This window comes from Nicotiana tabacum, chromosome 12 (assembly GCF_000715075.1).
Source record: "Nicotiana tabacum cultivar K326 chromosome 12, ASM71507v2, whole genome shotgun sequence".
In the NCBI taxonomy this organism is placed as follows: domain Eukaryota; kingdom Viridiplantae; phylum Streptophyta; class Magnoliopsida; order Solanales; family Solanaceae; genus Nicotiana; species Nicotiana tabacum.
The window spans coordinates 67,203,045-67,223,845 of NC_134091.1; the positions used below are offsets into that span (position 1 = coordinate 67,203,045).

The 20,801-nt window shown below is 37.8% G+C and overlaps 2 protein-coding genes across 2 annotated transcripts; one reads left to right on the forward strand and one right to left on the reverse strand.

Annotated features, from left to right (window-relative positions):
• The first annotated feature begins 593 nt into the window (after positions 1-593).
• On the forward strand, positions 594-15,114 carry LOC107799114 (F-box protein 7). Its single transcript, XM_016622191.2, has 11 exons — positions 594-893; positions 8,016-8,102; positions 8,271-8,383; positions 9,365-9,481; positions 9,568-9,664; positions 10,545-10,618; positions 12,634-12,687; positions 12,789-12,890; positions 13,072-13,130; positions 13,921-14,131; positions 14,879-15,114. Exons 1-11 carry the CDS (start codon positions 884-886, stop codon positions 14,936-14,938), a joined length of 984 nt encoding a protein of 327 aa, XP_016477677.1. The 5' UTR covers positions 594-883; the 3' UTR covers positions 14,939-15,114.
• A 2,258-nt stretch (positions 15,115-17,372) lies between these two features.
• On the reverse strand, positions 17,373-20,504 carry LOC142167203 (uncharacterized). The gene is made up of 7 exons (XM_075227362.1): positions 19,861-20,504; positions 19,707-19,779; positions 19,501-19,622; positions 18,949-19,393; positions 18,715-18,852; positions 18,325-18,639; positions 17,373-17,537 (listed from the first exon to the last, which is right to left on the reverse strand). Exons 1-7 carry the CDS (start codon positions 20,502-20,504, stop codon positions 17,373-17,375), a joined length of 1,902 nt encoding a protein of 633 aa, XP_075083463.1.
• Positions 20,505-20,801: the final 297 nt, after the last annotated feature.

A 20,801-nucleotide genomic window follows, 5' to 3' on the forward strand; every position in this document is an offset into this window, starting at 1 on the left:
TATTTTTTTGGAAAGTTAAAGATTTGAAACCGAAACGAGCAACTCACAACGAGAGAAGGCTTAGCTAGGAGGTGAGACCAATAATCTTTACTTTCCAAAAAAATATAAATCGAGGTATTCCCATTTAATTTTTATCGAAACTCGTATAATTGTTTTGATTCTGTAACGGGGGAAAGGGAAGGGACGGATATTTGAAGGGGTATAACGCAGTTTATTAAGGCGCTATACATATAGCGCCTTAATAAACTGCGCTATACATATAACGCCTTAATAAACTGCGCTATACCTGCTAGTCTAGTCAAGGATATGTATAACGCTCTTTAAAAGGGCGCTATACCTTAACGTCCAAAACAAACGTTAAGGTATAACGCCCACACTATATATAGTTTGATCACATTATTTTTTTCCCACTCATTTCAATCATTTGAATCTAAAAAGACCACATTTAAATTCCGAATTCTATTAGAAGAGGGCTACATGTCAATTCCTTTTAAGTTTAAAAGAGATATTTATAAAATGTATGGAATTTCTAATATGCCCTTGGTCGACCATGTTCTCATATCTATATTTGATGATGATGACGACGAGGAGAAGAAAAAAGAAAATATATCATCAAGACTCAAGTAATATAGGAACACATACTCTTGCAATAGAAAATAACAAAAAAAAGGAAATGAAAGAAAAAAGAGAAAAGAACTAATGGTTAGAAGTGTAGCAACCCGGTAGGAAAACGGAGAAGGGTAGTGACCCGGCAAAGAAACAACGGTTAGTTGGTGTTTGGGGTAGACGGCAACCATAAATCAGGAAAATTGATTTCCCCAAAATTTCCCTTCCCGTTTCTTCATTTTCCTTGGAAAATCAAATTGTGGAGGAACAGAAAAAAATGACATCAGGTAAGCTATGAATTGCTCCAAAACGTTACCTTTTTCTCAGTTTCATAATTATTCTCCTCTATTGTGTTCTAGAATTGGTGCTCATCATCTGGGTATTTGTAAATTCAAATTATTTGGTTGGATTTTTCTATGTTTTTGGTTATGTAAAGGGCTGTGTGTGTAATTGGGAAACTCAGTTGTATGTTAGTAAAGTTCAAAATATTTTGTTGGAGTTTTCTGGGGTTTCAAGTTATTCAAAAAGGGTGTTAATTGCTGGGAAGAGGAATTTTTTTAAAGTATTTCTATTAATATTTGTTTTTCCTACGTGGGTGTTGCTTGTTTTCATATTCGTTTTCAGCTTCTATTGTATTGTGTCATATGGGATTATGTTGTGTTTAGTGGAGCTGAAATAGACCATGGAGTGCAGGGGTCAAATTCCCCAAAACACTAGGTGATTAGTAGGTACCTGGTGGATTAGTTGAGGTACAAACTGATACGAACTGAGCTAAACAACAGAAAACAAAAAGAGAAAATGGAAAAGAAGCAATAATTAAACAGTAAAAGCAGGAAAGAAAAAGGACTGAAAGATAACTAGGGCAACAAAAATAAAGGTTCTGTATATTGATAATGATGAAAGAGATAGCTAATACAATATATAGAAATGCAAAGCTAGATTCCTTAGCTGGCAGCGTACAAATCTGACATATTCTAACAAACTGATCTGGACCTATTGTGTATAAGATAAAGGAAATCGTGGGGTTAATGTGTAATTACTACTAATTATAACTTAAAAGTAAAAGGGACTAAACTACTATCTTGAAAACTTATTTTTAGCCTTGTCCCCAACTAACTTAACAACCAAGTACACCTGCGCAAGCACCAGGTACCAATACTGTAGCTCTTTCCATTTAAGATTCGTATCCGATCCCCCTTGTCAAAATCTTCCTTGCCCTCAAGGAAAGAATGAAGGAAACCTGATTTTGAGGGATTAATCCTCCCACGTGGATTGATCTGGAGTTGTTTTATCCCATTGAACTAGCGCCTGTGTGATGGCCTTGTTTCCCTTTTGTATCATTCTTCTGTCTAGAATTTTCTGGGGTTGAGGACAATAGGGACCGGATATATCAATTACTGGAGGGTGGGAAGTTATGTCGGGTAGTTAATAGGAAGGTTTCAGCGGGGATACATGGAATGTATGGTGTAGCAGAAGCTGAGGAGACAGTGACAACTTATAGGCTACATTACCAACCTTTTGCAAAATCTGATAGGGTCCATAGTATTTTGCTGAAAGTTTGGAGAAGTGAGCTCCAGACATTGTCACATGTCTGTAAGGCTGTATCTTGAGGTAGACCCAATCCCCCTCTTTAAATTGTCTATCAATTCTATGTTTGTTGGCTTGATCAGTCATTCTCTGTTGTGCTCTTTGCAAGTGATACTGCAATAGCCGGTATTTGAATTCTCTTGTCAACAAGCTCCTGTCAACTTTCCATAGCTGAATCACCTACCATGTAAGGTAAGTGAAGTGGTGGAGGCTGACCATAAAGAGCCTCATAGGGGGTGGTTTGAATTGAGGAATGAAATGTGGTGTTATACCACCATTCAGCTGCTGCCAAGTAAGAGTACCAATCTTTCTGAGAATCAGAACAGAAACACCTAAGGTAGGTCTCCAAACATCTGTTAACAACCTCTGTCTGTCCATCAGACTGGGGATGGTAGGCTGTCGAAGTGCTAAGTGCGACACCACTCATAGAGAACAGCTCTCGCCAGAGTTTGCTAGTGAATATAAGATCCCTGTCACTCACTATGTCCTCTGGCATGCCATGTAACTTGAACACATGCTCCATAAACAACATGGCAATGTCATTAGCGGAATAAGGGTGAGCTACTCCTATGAAATGGGCATACTTAGTTAGTCTGTCCACCACTACCCATATTACTGTCTTCCCCTTAGCTTTTGGCAGCCCTGAAATCCATGCTTATACTGCTCCAAGCTAGTGATGGTAGCTTAAGTGGTTGCAGCAATCCTGGGTAGGGTACATTGTACAACAAGAACAACAACCCAGTAAAATCCACAGGTGAGGGGTCTGGGGAGGGTAGTGTGAACGCAGACCTTACCCCTACCCGATGGAGTAGAAAGGCTGTTTCCGATAGACTCTCGGGCCTCGGCTCAAGAAGACAAATTCCTGGGTAGGGTACTGTTTCATATTTATGTCTCTGACAAATGTCGCACTCTTTGACATGTGTTTGGACACCTTCCTTCATCCCCTTCCAGTAGAAGAGAGCAACCAACCTTCTATAGGTGTGAGCTATTCCAGAATGTCCTCCAATTGGTGAGTCATGGCACAACTGCATAATATCTTTCCTCAATTGCTCATCTGGTCCTACCACTAACCTCCCATTTTTTCTTAACTGGTTATGCGCCAAAGAGTACCCATTAGATTCTACTCCTTCCTTCTTAAGATCTTCAATGAGGGCAGTAAGTTCAGCATCCAACTCCGACTCCCAGCTCTTCATAATTTGGCTTAACAGGTCAGTCTTGATGGTGGAGAGTGTTAAAGCTTCCAACTCTACTAATGGCAATCTAGACAAGGCATCTGCCACCTTATTTTCCTTCCTTCTTGTATTCAATGATAAAGTCATACTGCATAAGCTTGGTTATCCACTTCAACTGAGACCTTGTGTGCAGTTTTTGCTCAAGAAGGAATTTCAATGCCTTTTGGTCTGTTTTCACTGTGAATGGTCTCCCAGCCAAGTATTGTGACCACTTGTTTACTGCCATTACCAATGCTAGCAATTCCTTGTCATAGGCTGACAGTGTTTGGTGCTGTGGAGATAAGTCCTTGCTCAGGTAAGCTATTGGTTGACCCCTCTGCATCAATACAACCCCTATTCCCACACTGCAAGCATCTGTTTCCACCACAAAGGGTATGGAGAAGTCAGGTAGGACCAAAACGGGTGCAGAAGTTAAAGCCTCCTTCAATTTGTTAAAGGCTTCAGTGGCCTTAGAGGACCACTTAAAGTTATCCTTCCTCAACAAGTCAGTAAGAGGCTTGCTAAGAATCTCATACCCCCTGATGAACTTCCTGTAGTACCCTGCTAGCCCTAGGAACCCTCTTAGCTGTTTGAGGTTAGCTGGTTCTGGCCATAACTGGATAGCTTCTATCTTCTTAGGGTCTGTAGCCACTCCCTCTGCAGAGATATAATGCACCAGGTACTCAATCCTGGTGGCTGCAAATACACACTTGCTTTCTTTAGCAAAGAGCTGGTGTTGAATCAACAGTTCAAAAGTGACCCTGAGGTGTTGAACATGCTCCTGCAGATCTTTGCTAAACACCAAGATGTCATAAAAAAATACCAGGATGAACTTCCTGAGGTGTGCTTGAAATATGTGATTCATCAGACCTTGAAAACTGGAGGGTGCATTGGTAAGGCCAAAGGGCATTACCAAATACTCATAGTGCCCTGAATGAGTCTTGAAAGCTGTCTTTTGAATATCTGAGGGTGCCGTCCTGATTTGGTGGTAGCCAACTCTCAGGTCTATTTTGGAATAGATTTTTGAACCCCCTAGTTCATCTAGCAGTTCTTCAATAATAGGTATGGGAAACTTGTTCTTCACAGTTAGCTTGTTTAGGGTGCTATAGTCCACACATAGCCTCCAATAACCATCCTTCTTCCCTACCAGAACCATAGGAGAAGCATATGAGCTAGCACTGTGCTGAATTATCCCTTGCTTCAGCATTTCTGACACTATTTTTTCTATCACATCTTTCTGAAGGGGAGAGTATCTATAGGGTCTTGAGTTCACAGGGAGGCTATCCTCCTTCTGTGGGATATGGTGATCAAATGCCCCTCTTGAGTGGTAGCTGTTTTGGTTCCTTAAATAATTCTTGGTATTCATCTAGTAGTAACTGCACCTCAGCTGGTTTTTCCTCCTGGATGGCATCCTGTTCTCATTCAGTGGATAGTCCTGTGCATACCTTGATCATAAAGATCTGAACATCATTGACAGAAATCTTGTTGAGGGCCTTGGCATCCACAGTCTTAAAAGGAGGCTGGATGCCTTGCAATGCCTTCCTTGATACACAAACTGCATGTACAACTTTTCAAAGTTGATTTGGATATCCCCAAGCTTACACAACCACTGAATGCCTAGCACTACATCACAACTTCCTATAGGAAGCACCAAGAAATCATCCTGAAACATGACTCCTTGCATCAGCCACTTAAACCCCTTGCTTCCCTTTACTAATTGAATAACCCTTCCATCTGCCACTGACACAGAGGATTTATTTGATAGATTTTGCATCCAATCCTCTGAGCTGCTTTTTCATTAATGAAATTATGTGTGGATCCACTATCAATGAGGATGTTGATTGGTTTGTGCTCAGTGAACCCCTGGACCTGGACCTATAAGGTCTTGTACCCTCTGGAACCATGTAAGGGTTCTAAGGAGATCTCACAACTCTCTATGACCTCCTCTTCCTGCCTTTGATCTTCATTGTCCCCCTCAAGTTCTAGCTCTTCAGTGATAGCCACACTTTCATCCTCAATTTCCAAGGAGTATATCTGTCTTTTGGCCTTACATTTATGCCCAGGCACAAACTTTTCATCACAGAAAAAACACATGCCTTGGGCTCTTTTCTCTTCCATCTCAGCTGAGAACTCCATTAAATCCTAATCCTGATGATCCTTTAAAAACTGATGGTGTTGAAGAGAGCCCCGTGATGGCCTTGCTTTGTGCAGCAAAGCTTGCCTCTTGCAGTCTAGCTAGGTAATAAGCTTGAGGCAGACTGCAAGGATTTCCTACTCTAACAGCATCCCTGAGCTCAGGTTTTAAGCTGTTCAGGAAGATACTAATAGCATGCTCAGTGGCTAGATCTGATTCTAGTTATAACACTGACAAATGCTCTTTGATAATCCTTCACTGAGCCTGTGTGTTTGACATTCATTAGCTCAGTCATGGGGTCACAGTATTCAGCCCCAAAGCTATCACAAAGGTCCCATAGGTACTCTTCCCAAGTAGGAAGAGGCATTTGCTCCCTACTTTTCATGTAGCCTAAATGCCATTGCAGGAGCATCCCCTTCAACGTGCATGGATACTAACTTCATTCGCTGCTGAATAGTTACCTCCTCATCAGCAAAGAATTGCTCCACCTTATACAACCAAGTCCTCAGATCCTCACCATTAAACTTAGGGAATTCTACCTTATGATACTTAGCAAAATGGATATTGGGCAATGGAACAGTGGTATTATAGTGAATGTTTTGTTGGTGGCTAGTGGTAGGTGTAGGCTGATAGGGGTGAGGTGTAGGGATGTATGGAACTTGGTGATACAAAGGACGGGATATGTGAGTGGTTTGTGTGCAATAAGCAGGTGGGAATTGAGTGTGTTGTCTGTAATGGTTATAGAGTGGGGGTATAACCATAGGAGCCCCTTGAGTCTGAAACTGAGCAGGTTGGTAGCTCCTACTTGAGTTGCTTGGGTTATAAGGGGGTTGACGTGGTGTCAAGGTTGCTCTGGGAGGTGAAATTGGATGAGTGGGGAAATTATATGTTTGAAATGGATCAGGTTGCATAGGAGTGATTCGTGCAGGCAGATTTTGCATTGAGGAAGCTAGGGCTTGAGTGATCTGTGAAGTCAGTGACATTGCAACAGAGGTGACTCTAATTGGAGCAGCAGATAGAGGTGGAAACAACAGCAGGGCTATTGACCCCTTGTGAGCTAGGCGAAGCTAAGTCTCCAAAATCAAAAGGTTTGTCGTTGGGAGAGTAAGCTCACCTCCACTGTAAGCCACTGATTTATCCCTCTCAGGTCTCTCCATATCATGTATAACTTCATTGAGTACCTCCCTGAGCTCACTCAGTGCTTGTTCTTGATTTCTGCAGGTCTGTTCTTGAATGGCCTCAAGTTGGTCTTGTCTAGCAGTGAAAGTCGACACCTCTGTAGAGATCTTTTTAAGTGCCTCTGTAACTTCACTCATATTAGTAGCCATTGTTCCCACAGAGTCAAGATTTGCACTGATACGAACTGAGCTAAACAACAAAAATCCAAAAGAGAAAATGGAAAAGAAGCAATAAAACAGTAAAAGCAGGAAAGAAAAAGGAGCGAAAGATAACTAGGGCAACAAAAATAAAGGTTCTGTATATTGATAATGATGAAAGAGATAGCTAATACAATATATAGAAATGCAAAGGTAGATTACTTAACTGGCAGCGTACAACTCTGCCATATTCTAACAACCTGATCTGGACCTATTGTGTCTAAGACAAAGGAAATCGTGGGGTCAATGTCTAATTACTACTAATTATAACTTAAAAGCAAAAGGGACTAAACGACTATCTTGGAAACTTGTTCTTAGCCTTGTCCCCAACTAACTTAACGACCAAGTACACCTGCGCAAGCACCAGGTACCACTGCTCTAGCTTTTTCCATTTTAGATTCGTATCACATACAAATAGGCCAGGTCACTACTGTTTATAAGGAAAAAGAAAAAAAGAATTGTGTTCTGTATGATACAGACTCATGTATATTTTCTGCTCGTCTGCAGCTTGATGAAATAGTCATGTTAGCACTTTTACTTATGTCCTATGCTTTTAAAGGAGTTGTTTTATACATCAGTAGAAAATATAAAGAACTCCAGTACTTTTTATTTCTATTTTTATTATGTATAATTTTGGGCTTAGATGAGTTTATATGGAGTAACATGGTCACTGAGGATTCATATAACTGATCCCAAATCGTTTGGGACTGAGGCTTAGTTGTTGTTGCAATTTGTTGAATCTTTCGCTCTCTACTTATTGCTTAGTTGAAAAGTTGATACTGCTGATCCTTCCTAAGAGTAATATATATGACTGACCCAATCTTGCAATAATTTTCATTTACTGTAGATCTGTTTGCCTGATCTTAGTGATTTGTTTAATTCTTTCGAGTAATGTAAGTATTTGTTTCCAACTTATGCTGAGAATGTATAACTTTTTCGTCAATATCTATGCTTTAGTCTTGTTACCTGGGTTTTTATGAGCTTTTGGAAATTTGTTGCGCCAATTTCTTGAGTTGATTACAGAACTAGAAATTTTTCCTCTTTGGTGTTGTATTCTGTAATTTTGGTTATCAATCACTGAAAATGGCTCATATCTTGCAGATTACACGGTTAAACTCGCAGTGGAACTTGAAACTGCCGCACGGTTGAGGGCTTCTCAGTTCATTGTACCTCAAAGGCCATGGCTTGGTATTCTCCTTGCCCTTTGTCATTGTTTACGTTAATTACCTTGCTCCTAGCAATTTCTAGCTGCATAAAATATTCATTGTGTCTTGGGTTGTTTTTGCTGACATTTGGTTTTGATGACGAATTTGTGTAGAATAAACTATTTTCGACTCACCTGGCTTTTCCTTTCAGATTTGTACGGGATTAATGTTAAACCTGTCGCTCCTTTTGGAAGCGCTAGCAGTAAGCTTTTTGTTGATCCTGCACTGATACACCGGGTACTACCTGATGAACTTCTTTTTGAGGTATACTTTCCTGGATTTCAATTAATTTTTCCTCTGTAATTTTTGTGTCAACATGTAAATATATGGCAAGTGCTTGAAATGCTTTATGACACTAGGAAGCTGAACAATATTGATAAGACCAGATGGTCTGCGCTAAGTCAATTTTTAGGTATCGGAACTCTAAATGATATATTTTTTTTATAAATATCAAAAGAAAACAATTAATCAGAAAGAGGTTTTTGTGGCTGTTCTGGTTTACTCATACATTTATAGTGAGGTATATCTAGTTAGCCCCCTGTGAACAACTATGGCTGTTCTGGTTTACTCTTACATTTACAGTGAGGTGATATCTAGTTAGCCCCCTATGAACAACTTTTTCTTTCTTGCCACACAATAGATTAGTGGATTCTATGTGGAGACCAGCATTATTACTTTAACATCTGCTTTAAGCCTTTTTTCCTCTTCGATTCTTCATCTTTAGAAGAAAGGTTGGACCCTATCTCTTCTTCATTGGAGATTGGGCATGCTGGACTCTATGATCTCATTATAGTACTCAAGTCAAGCTTTACAGCCAAGCATAACAGTGACCTTTTTCTTTGATTCTTTCTCTGGCTGGTTAGCTAGTTATCGAAGAAATTTTATCTAATTACCCTTCAGCCGACCCATCTTTCTCTCTCTCTCTCTCTCTCTCTCCAAGTTTCTTGTTGTTTCCCCTCCTGGGGGTGGAGGTGGGGTTTCAAATTTAGAGCATTGAAGGCAATTAAGAAATTCTGTATGCGGTGGTCTCCATTACATATGATTTTGTATCACCACTTGACTTACCTTTTTAAGAAGTATTAACATAATAATATATGATTGCCAAATTGCTGTGTCAATCAGATATACTTGAGAAAGATTATGCTGTTTGTAGATTGAAATATTAGATGTTCGTCCTTCCTGTCTCTCTATAGTTAAGGTGAGGAAGTCGGACACTTATCATAATTTATGATTGATATTGTGTAGATCTTCTCAAGAATGACTCCATACACCATGGGTAGGGCAGCTTGTGTTTGTCGAAAGTGGAGGTATACAATTCGGAACCCTGTATTTTGGCGCAATGCATGTCTAAAGACTTGGCAGGTACCGTGGGTACTGGTTCTGGTAGTTCTATTACCACTAGTAAGCTTGGCTATTGACCTTTAGAAATTGTGCCTCTTTCTTTGAAGGTTGCTGGAGTGGTAGAAAACTATAAGGCCCTTCAGTTGAAGTATGATGGTTCATGGAGAAAAATGTGGCTTTTAAGACCAAGGGTTCGTACAGATGGTAAGATATAGTTGCACAATTGCTTCGAAGTATACTATAGTTACATTAAGTTGCTGTGGTTATTCTTTTAACACATGATATTCACACCTGTTTCTATGACAAGAAGTTCCTTATTAATTAAAATACTGTAGGGAAATCATTATTTTTGGAGGGAGAGCAGATTGAGAACATGTGTGGGGATGGTTTGCTATACTGTTCCTTTCGCGGGATTTTGGAATGTTATGTATTCTGATTATTGATTTTGGTGAAATGAAATAGATGCTTTTTCCAAGACACTAGAATGCCAGTATTTAACTTCTATTTGTTACTTTTTGACTAGATAGGTGACTTCTTTCTGTACAATTCTCAGATTATTCATTATTACACCGCTGCATATTTAATTATCCTCAAAGCCAATCTGTTATTTGGTCATTGGTCGCTGCAATAATACAGCACTCTAATCCTGTTTCCGGGAAGAGCCTTTAAGTTCTGCAAAACATTATTTGTTGATGTTCATTTCTACATACTAAAGATAGTGGTAAGAGTTGCTGATTTTGGTAGAAATTTTGGTTACTCCTTGTAGCATCAATAGAATTATGCTATAGAGCATCCAATATTTGGTAAAAGCTGGAATTATAAAGTTTTCCAGGAAGTGTCTTAAAGCTGGGTATAGTGTATTTGACAGGAATGCAGCGATTCTATTTTCCAAAATAAATCTCTCTGTAGATGGTATACGACATAAGGTGGTGTACCACATATCACCGTATTCATCTAAATTTACTTCTCATCTCATCTGAGCAAGTGAATTTCCCTATCAGGATGTTTCTGTCATAGGCTGTAAAAATTTGGTTGATTTGTGTCAATGACTCTAATTTCAAGTTTTCACATTTTTATCCTACAGGTATTTATGTCAGTCGAAACACATATATTCGTGCAGGAGTTGCTGAGTGGAAAATTACAAATCCAGTTCATATTGTATGTTTATTCTTGTTTTCTATTTAGTTAAAATTTTCTCATACAGTTCTTGAATTGCATGTTGTGAGATGAGCTAGAGCTGGTGAATACTGGACGATACTTTTAAGAGAAGGCAAATTTTGCAATACGCTAATTCATCTTTTGCCTTGTAAATTTTATGAAGGAAGAAAGTTCAGAAAATTTGACGCATTAGACAAATGGAACTTCCTCTTTTCACTAGGATACAGAGGTCGCTAGTTCATCATAGCTAGAAGCATAGTAAATTATTGTGTCCTTATTTCTCGTGAAGATTTATGATCAGTTGAGTCATTGCTACCCCACCCTCTGGAGGAAAAGAGAAAACATGAAATATGCTTTTGGCAGTGTTGTCAAAGGCGAAAATCATTAAAAAGTGCTCCAAGTCTATTGGGGCTTTAAGCGAAAAGTGCAATTTAACTGTGGGCTTCAGTTAAAAAAGGTGCAATGAAGAAAAAAAATAAGAATATATATGTAATGCAAGAAATAAGTAACAATTTCATTCATAATAACTTTCTTAACAAATAATATATTCTTTTGCCAATCATATTTATTGTTTTGTATTGGTCTATTTAAGATAGAACTTATGGGGAATGAGGCGCACACCTTAGTGCTTTGCCTACACCGGAGCGCAACTTAAGTGAGGCGAAGTGCATACCCTGAGTTTTTTTGAGCTTCAGGTCTTAAACGCGCCTCAAATGAGCCTTTGATAACACTGGCTTTTGGTATTGTTTGTATGTGTACCTGGGAGATGTTATCTTTGAGGGAATCAATTCTGATCAGTGTTTGTTGTAAACGATTGAAGTTGTTTTTTATCAAAAAAAATATTTTACACCAAATGGAAAAAAGAACATGCATCTTTTAATGGCGCAGATCATTTTCCTCTACAACTATCTTTTTTTTTTAAACTTGAATTTTCGGTTTTTTATTTTTTATTTTTTTTGGGGGGGGGGGGGGGGATGAGGTAAAAAAATGCTGCTTATGGGGTTTGAAGATTTCACCTAGATGTTGGAAGACGCTGGTGCTCACCAAGTGAAGCTTCACATATACAATGGAAGGTGAAGGTATATATATGAATGGTACGGGTGCTCTTCAAATATCTCATGTTCACTTCAACCGTTTCTCCTACCAGCATCTTGCTAACATATGTCAAACTTTACTATGCGGAACATCTAGCAAATGCGAGTCCCTTGCTCCATCTCCCATTTTCCTGCTAATATTTCGTGCCACTACCCTTTTTATCCGACCAAAACCAACACAAAAGGAAATATATTCTATCATAAGGCTTTTTCCACGAGAAAGTTACAGTGAATACTTTATATGTCAATTGAAAACATTCGAAGAATATTAGACTTGTATATTTTTTTAATAATCGTGGTGTTCGGGCCAGCTTGCGCGCATCTCGACTAATTCTGTAGGGTGTTTACTACCTTCCACCAGCACAGGTACCGGGTAACCCTGTCCATCAATGCTTGGACAAATGGAAGAAGTCACCTACTGTTTTTGCCTCTGTTGGGATTCTAACTTGAGACCTCATGGTTCTCACTCCACTTCATTGACTAGGCCACACCGTCGGGTGCGACCTGTACCTTTTTTTTCCAATATGAATGTTTTGTACTAGAGAAGCTTGTCAACCTGATGTCTCCTAAAAATTTTTATTTATTTTTCGGAGGGGCTTGTGTTTCTTGGGGGAGGACGTAGTAATTGAATTTTCATTGTGTTATGCATCATCGATCTCTATCAACTTTTCCTTGAAGAAGAATTTATTCAGTTCTCTGATTTGGACATTGCTCCTTAATAAGTCAGTTGTTGAGCTTAAATTATTTATTCTTTTTGTTTTAATTGGTTAGCATTGACATTCTATCAATTCTAGATCTGTGTTTGAATTTTTCATTAGTGATGCATTTTCCTCCCATTGCTTCTTTTTCTTCACTTTGCATTCTATAGCAGTTAGTCCTCCATGGCATTTCATAACACCACAAATGTTCCTTTGATTGTAGGTATGTTACTATCGCTATATGAGATTTTATCCTTCGGGCAGATTCCTTTATAAGGTAGTCATCGTTGGTTGCTTAGCTCTTGTGACATACTAAAAGATCTTTACATGTTGTTCTTGCTATAACTGGTTTATAACTGCTGTGAATTGCTTAACTAGAATTCAGCACAAAAAGTCAAGGATGTCACAAAATGCCTGAACTTCCGTGCCTCAAGGGCTGACTGTGTTTTTAGGGGGAATTACACTCTATCAGAGGATAAAGTAAGTTCAAATCTACTTTTACGTACAACTCAATTTGTTTTCAACAGCAATATTGGTCATATATGGTGAAACCTATATCATGGTTCATTCCTCCTTGGTTAAGTGGGTATTGCCTTGGGTATTTAGTTGAGTTATGTGAAGCAAAGTTTGAACCTGCAGCTTGCTGCTTTCTTTTTTGCAGGTTGAAGCTGCTCTTTTGTACCCTGGAACGCGTCCAACTGTGTTAAGATTCCGTTTAAGGTACTTGATCACGGACATTCTATTTTTGTAATTTTCTTATGCTGAGCTCCTGTGAACTTAAATCATTATTGAAGGTTGGGTACTTTTCCCCTGTCCCTTTAAGCCACCGTATAAGTTCTTAAACTTTTCTCTAAGAGAAACTAGCTTTTAAGCAAAAGAATAATTAAACTGACCATCTGTAAGAGTGCAAACTCAAATTATATGTTGATGCCAAGTGAGATTGAGGATTTTTTAAACTCAGATTTGAAAGCAGCAGGCTATCTTTTTCAGATCCTGGTAACTCTTGTAAAAAGTTTAGTGGTGTGCTTCCAATAAATGTCAACACTCATTACAGTTCCCACCTTATCCTTTAGTGCAAGCAGTGCTAACAAATTTCTGCATCCTTAAGATGTTTAAATAGGTTTCTATATGTGGTGTGGATTTCGTGGTAGCTAGTCTCTCTTGGGCTTTCTCTTGTAGAAGTAATCGGTTAATACTTGCGTAATTCCATGCAGTTCTTAAGAAGTTTCGAAAAATTTCTCTTGTATTAGAAAAATCAAATTCTGACTCTTAGTGCACATTCTCTGCTATTTTCCACTTGCAGATGGCATGTTCTTTTCATTTATATCACTTGTGATGCTTTGTTGTCACTCAATCGCTACATTGACTGCAATTGATAAACCTGAAGTTTGTACTGTAGAGTGGAAAGTATATAGAATCTTCACGAACATGTAATGCTGGTTTCTCTAATTGGTGTAATTTCTACTTGGTGCCTCTTACAAATTTATATGACACATCACATTTCCATTAGGTTGAGGGGTACAACTCAAGGTGCTAATAACAGAATGGATCTACTTGCACTTCTTACGAGTGGTGTGAGTGATAGTGAGGTTGATGGCCCTGACGAAGACATTCTTGGGGTTGTTGAGAGGTGGCAAGAGGATGAAACACATAACCCAGATGTTCCAGCAATTTCACACAAGAGGGGTCTAACACCTTTTGTCTTTGTTCCATTTGAGGAGGTGAGTTTGTCATTCACATTTTAGCTAAGGAGTCCCTCCTCAAATCATGCAAAAAGGAAGATGGTTTATCCTAAAAATTAAACTGTCTTCCTTTTTAAATCTGATAATGAGTATAGCTAAGGAGCCAATTCTTATAGGTGGCGGATGCTTCTTATGATTGAATGTGGTGTAGTGTCTTCTGATTTACTAAGACATAAAATGAATTAGCGTCTTCTAATTTGAAGCTTGCTCAATATTTATGTACAATCTTGAACCAGTCGATATAGGTCTATACAAAATAAATAAAAGAAAAATTGGCTGTCACTTTGCATAGTAATATTATCAGAAGCTAGAAGAATATGTGGTTTCTCCATAATTCATACACCCAAATTAGCTGCTGCATATACATGCATCAAGTCGCCACTGAATGTCCTATCTACTTTAGATATCCCCTCATTTGCTTACAGTTTTTTGCGATTGTCATCATCGCGGTCCCTTCGCTTACAGTTTTGATGATTTTAGCCCTATTTGATGCTATGATTCCGATCCAACGATACTTCATTTTCCAATCACTAGAATCAGTTTAATTGTTTTAGCCTGATAAAGGTTTTCCTATATCTAACGTCACGTGAAATTACAGCGGAATAAAGTTTTAATTTGTTCTGTTCGATAACAATTTCAGATATTTGACATTTTCTATCACATGCATATATGATTGAACACTATTAACACTTTGCTTTTTTTATTTTATCCTTTTCCGGGTTATAGGTGGAAACTTCAGTTCTGAATCTCCCTGTGGAAAGAATGGACTTTTACGTTCCTGGTTAGGAACTGGATCAGATAGACAATCTATTGGCTGTAAATATCAAATATTGTTTTTTTGCAAGTCTTTTATTTTGGCATCTGTAATTGGAAAGTTATCAATTTGTTGTGACACAAGTTCCTATCGAGAATGAAAGACTGTAATATGATATCTTTGTTTGTAATATATGGCAGTTTGAATATGTTCAAGTTGTTATCTGTGTGACAACTACCTTCTTTTAATAGAATACTTAAGGGTTAGGGGAGAGGGGAAATTGAGAATTGAATAGTATTACCTTCTTTTAATATGAACCTCAACCTACACAAGTGGATTTGTTAGCGTGATAACTCGTTAGCAGACTAGTATGCAGGGATTATAGTACGGTTGTAACATAGAGATTAATAATTACTGATTTATCGATGTATAATTGTAAACATATGTTTGATTTTGAAATGGATAATATGTTGTGTTCAATTATAACTTTGGCCTTTTTAATAGCTTTGTTGGTAGGCACTCTTGAATTCTTCACTCGCTGTATCCTTTTTTCCTTGTGAACTGAGAGTTGTTTATTTGGGGCGAGAGTTTCGCTTTTCAACTCTCGTCTGCACGCCAAAAATCAACTTGATTGAACTGGTTTAGTTTGTTTAAATGTATCTGTAATTGTAAACATATGTTTGATTTTTTTTGCTTTTAGTGAGCTTGAGCCTTGAACTCATCTCCATAGTTGAAGTTGAAGTATGTATTACATTTACTTTTAGCTCGTGAGACGAATAAAAAATAAAGAGCAGTCCAGTGCATTAAACTCCCGCTATGCGCGGGGTCCGGGGAAGGGCAGAACTATAAAGGTCTATTGTACGCAACCTTATCCTACATTTTTACAAGAGGTTATATGGCAGCAACTTTACCAGTTATGTCAAGACGAAAACATACCTTAAAACCTAGCGTGGAAGGTGTAATATTGAAGAGGAGATGAAAATTAACTCAAAGAATATGCAAAGTTTCTGCATTGATTTTGTCAAATATTTCCCTCTATGATTTGTTTCAAGAATATTATATAAGCATATATCATTAACAACAAGACTGCACTAAATAATAGAGTAGCATAAAGCACTGACTAAAAGTAATGAATTTGTTGCAGGCACATCTAAACCCAATCAATCGAACGCACTACTGTGGCCAGCTCTTGTGATATTGATTTTTCACTTCTTATATATGATCACCAATAAACAGAAAAATAGGGAAAATAAAATAGAGTAGTACATATGTCTTATTCTACAAATATCAATCCACAGAGCTGCTTCAAATGTAAATCACAAGTTAGAATTTCTACAGATAATGTTGAGATCAAAATAACAAAGACGTCAAACAAAAGCGAACAAAGTAAATCTCGGTGACGATAAATCAGTGGACAGAGAATTATATTAAAAGAGACATATTATATTTAATATGATTTGGTCAATTAACCTACATATCATTTACTAAAAAAAGAGAAAATAAAATTTCGAGAGAATAGTTTTTCCCCCTAAATAAAACTCTTTTAAGGACTACATTATGGATGTTATTATGTATGAAGGAGTGATCCTCAATTCATAAAGGTCACAACCTTTTTCCTCCAAAAAATGAATCTATCAAATGTGAAAGTGATCTATATTTTTCTTTTAGAAAAAGTAAATCAATTATAGTAAATATTTTATACTTCTTTAAAACGACATGTAAATCCAAATATGAAAAGAAAATTAGGGTAAACATAAACAATTCTCCCTTGTGGCTAAACTTTCTTGACAAAGTTTAATCCGCCTTCTTCACATAATTTTCATCATTGCTGCTTGTCACGATTAAAAGTAAGTATTGATTGAAAGTTGGAGTCATGTGTGTTAAAAGTGAGCACATGTTAAAAATATTGGAGCTTTGCATTAAAAGTGAGCAGAGCTAAAAGTAGAGCCATATATCAAAAGTGAGCAGGGATAAAAGCGAAGTACGTGCGTTAAAAGTAGGCATAAGTTGAAAATTATTTTTAGGCAAAATAACTTAAATGTCATTTATACTTAAGCCACTTTGTCATGCCGGTCCCCAAACTTAGAAGTTTACCAATTAAATACTTACACTCATTCAAATCGTGAATAATAAATGCTTATCCTACGTGGCTGATCCTATATGTCATATTTGGCTTTAGTGCGTGATTCACACGCCTGTAAGGGGCGTAAAGGCAGTTTAAAAAGCCCTAACGGTAATAATGTGGCCTATTTAACAGTCATCTTCTTCTTTCTACCTTATTCTCCATTGTTGAACATTGTAGAAGCTGATTTGTATCCAAATCTGATGTCTTCTTCTTTCTTTGTTAGCTTCAACAGTGCAAAATAATTTTTTTTTGCTAGGATTCTTTATTGCCCATCAATTTTTGCCATCTCCTTTTCTTTTGAAATTCAATTTTTTTCTTCTTCTCCGGCAAGAAATAAGCTATTACCGCGTCTTCTCCTTTAGCAATGAAGAAGGAACCTTTATGTTATTGTGGACTGCTGCAGATCTTAAAATGTCACGAACACCCACTAATCCTGGAAGAAGGTCTCTAGGTTGCCGAAGATATGAGATTGGTGAAGGTTGTGGCTTTTTTTCGATGGGTTGATCCTGCGATTGAGGAAAAATACTACAAGACTCTTCTTGCAGGGTCTTATTTAAAAGAATGATCGATGCCATTATTAGAGAAGACAAGGAAGGTCGAAGTTCAGAGTTGCTGCTATTATAATTGCGGTTGTAGTTATTCTAATATTAGCTCGTATGTTATGTGTTTAGGATTGATAGTGTACTTTCTTATTTCCTGGGTTTAGGCTACATATTTTGTGTTGATGTAAACTTTTGTTCATGGAATATATTGACAAAGGTTCCATTACAACAACAAGTACAGGAACTACTAATATCATTGCATATTATAGGCAGTTAATAAAATATCCAAAATAAGAAAGTTGCTTTACAAAATATTGTCTACGATAGGCAGTCAACAAAACATACATAATGAAGTAGCTTTACAAAATATTATCTACCACAAGCGGTCAACAAAAATATCCATGATTAAGTCTTCAAAATATTAGTTGAGCACTTCAATTAATGTCTGTTGTGGCTTGGTTGCCTGGTGTGGATTGTGTCATTGGTGTGGCTTGAGTGGTTGTAACAGAGTTTGCCCTTCTATAACTCTGTTCTTGCAGCTGCCTTTGTGTAACTGCAGATCAACCCTTTCACTTTAGCCCAGGGGGTTTGAACCTAAGTTCAATATTGGTAGGGGCAGAACTTATGAGTGTAGAAGGATTGTGTACTACTCTATCAGTAGTTCTAGACTGCACAAAGACAAAAGGTTGTAAGTGAGGGATTATCTAGTAAAATATATATGTTGATTGTGTAATTAAGTGGAAATATTTACCCTCTCTATCACAGTGCCACTTGAATCAAATAACACACCATATTCTGCTGCCTTTGGTCTCTTAGACCCTACATTTTCACCACCTCTTCTAGGCTCATTGGTCTTCCTTTTTGGACCTCCAGCAACATTAGTTGATTGTTGTGTGCTTGGATCAGTGATTGGTTGAGTGAAGGTGCCACTTTCCATAGTTGAAGTTATTACTGCTGCTGATGCACTTCCACTAGTTCCATCCCTTCCACCTGATGCTGTTGATGAAGCATTTTCAGCAGTTTCACCTCCAACTGAACTAGTTCCAGCCCTTCCCCCTTGGTTTCTCTGCATACACATAACAAAACAAAGACTAGTAATTGAATTCATCTGATAATGACCACAAAGAACATTAATACTTACTGCTGATGGACATCCTTTCTTGTTATGTCCAAGAGTTTTGTACAAAGAACATCTCATTTGTCTCCGTATCCTTGTACCCTTCCCAAACTTCTTCTTTGGTTCATCAGCAACTTTTCTCCCTTTTTTTCTTTGGCCTTCCTGGCATTGCAGTTATAACATGTGGCTCAATAGCTGGCAGTGTGCTTTTGGCCACAAATTCATACTAGTTAAAGATTGAATGAATCTGTTGTATGCCTTAAGGTAGGTGTCCTTCCTATACCAATGGTCAACATATGGCTCAACCTCATAGTTCTTATAATGCATTGCTATAATTGCATGTGCACATAAAATTCCTTTGAGTTGCCATAATCTACAAGTACAGGAAGACCTCCTAAAGTCAACAACATGTTTATATGGCCCATCCTGGATCTCATACCATGTTTCACCATTAAATTTGACTTCATATTTGGCTGCCCTTTGAGCATTCTCTCCAAGTATTTCCATAGCCATGGGTGATATATCACCTACCCATTTTCCAGAAAACTCTTTCATGCTATTCATCCTCTCCATACACTTGATTCTAATTTCCTCTAACATAGTAATAATAGATTTGTGCCTAGCTCCCAATATCCAACTATTGAATGTCTCACACATATTGTTTTCCACTACATCACACTTACTATGTTCTTTGAAGTATGACCTACACCATATCTCCTTGTTATATTTCAGTAAGTCTTGAACAATATATCCCCCCAGCTGGTCCATTTCATCCAACTAAAGTAAACTTCAAATGTAGCTCTTGCACACTGCCAGAAGTGTTTTCTTCTTTCCTCATCAAGCCAAGTTTGCTTCCAATTAGTCCAGATATGTCTAGCACACCACCTCATCTCAATATTTGGCAATAACTGAGTTATGGCTAAATGAAGACCCTACAATCAACAACATTATATTGTTATAAATTAAACATAAATGAAAACAATTACACTTTAAAGACAAAGTGTTAGAAACCATACCTTCTGCATATCAGACATGTCTGTCAGCCCTTCTCCTTCAGTTTCTGTCAAGTTCAGATCATGCTTGAGACATCTGATAAACCAAGACCATCTATCCTTTAAATCCTTTTCAACTACTGCCCAAGCCACATGGTACATTTAATTATTTTTATACTTGGAAATGCAGGAAAACAGTTCACCTTTGCATGTCTCCTTTAGGAATGTACCATTAAAGCCAATTATGTTTCTGCAGCCTTCTAACCATCCAGTTTTTAATGCTTCAAGACAGACATAAATGCCTATAAACACAACCTTGCCAGGTTCTGCATTCTTAGATGTCCTTATCACTACAATAGTGCCAGGATTAGTAGACTTTAGCATTTCTGCATAATCATGAAGTCTAGCAAATTCTTTCTTGTAATCACCCATATTCTCCTTCATAACTATCATTTTTGCTCTTATGCGGGAAGTTTTACTCACATATAGACCATATGCTTTCCTAATTAAGGCTTGAATTTGATGAAGCTTAATTTGAGGCTCACTAATTATTCTGTCTTTGAAGTTCTTTGCAATCCATGGTGGGTTACACATCTTGTTCCTTGTCTTCTTGTAGCATTTGTGGACAGGGTAATATGTAATCACCCTAAAATTCCCGGTGCTACCTTCTATGCTGCCAAGAATATGCCATGGACAACCTTTCTTTGTGCAATTTGCCCTAACCCTTTCCCTCTCATTAGGTTTCAACTTAAGGTTCACATGTTTTTGAATAAAATAGGTCTGCAATGCCTTCCTAAACTGTACAACATTCTCAAATATCATATACAGTTCAAATAATATTTTTAACTTGTGTCAAAGTAGAGAATTTTTTTCAACAATAATTGCCTTCAAAAAAGAAATGCATAAACCAATTGCGTACTCTTATCTACGATGCAAAATTTAAGGCGGGTGAAGAAACTCCGATGGCGATGGCGTGGGTTTCTTTTCCTGGACTGCTGCCTACCTTTTTTGTAATTGAAACTCTATTTTCTTTGGCTACAGCTATTGGAAGGCCAGTGTGTCTTGACGCGACAACTACAAATAAAACTAGGCCGAGTTGCGCAAGAGTAAAAGTTCTTG

Coding starts and splice junctions, on each gene's coding strand:
- LOC142167203 (XM_075227362.1), bottom strand. CDS start 20,504: ATGATATTTGAGAATGTTGTACAGTTTAGGAAGGCATTGCAGACCTAT. Junction 19,623..19,706: donor ACATGTCTGATATGCAGAAG/GTATGGTTTCTA, acceptor TGTTGATTGTAG/GGTCTTCATTTAGCCATAAC. Junction 18,640..18,714: donor AGAAAGGATGTCCATCAGCA/GTAAGTATTAAT, acceptor ATGTGTATGCAG/AGAAACCAAGGGGGAAGGGC.
- LOC107799114 (XM_016622191.2), top strand. Junction 9,482..9,567: donor CATGTCTAAAGACTTGGCAG/GTACCGTGGGTA, acceptor CTTTCTTTGAAG/GTTGCTGGAGTGGTAGAAAA. Junction 10,619..12,633: donor TTACAAATCCAGTTCATATT/GTATGTTTATTC, acceptor CTTTGATTGTAG/GTATGTTACTATCGCTATAT.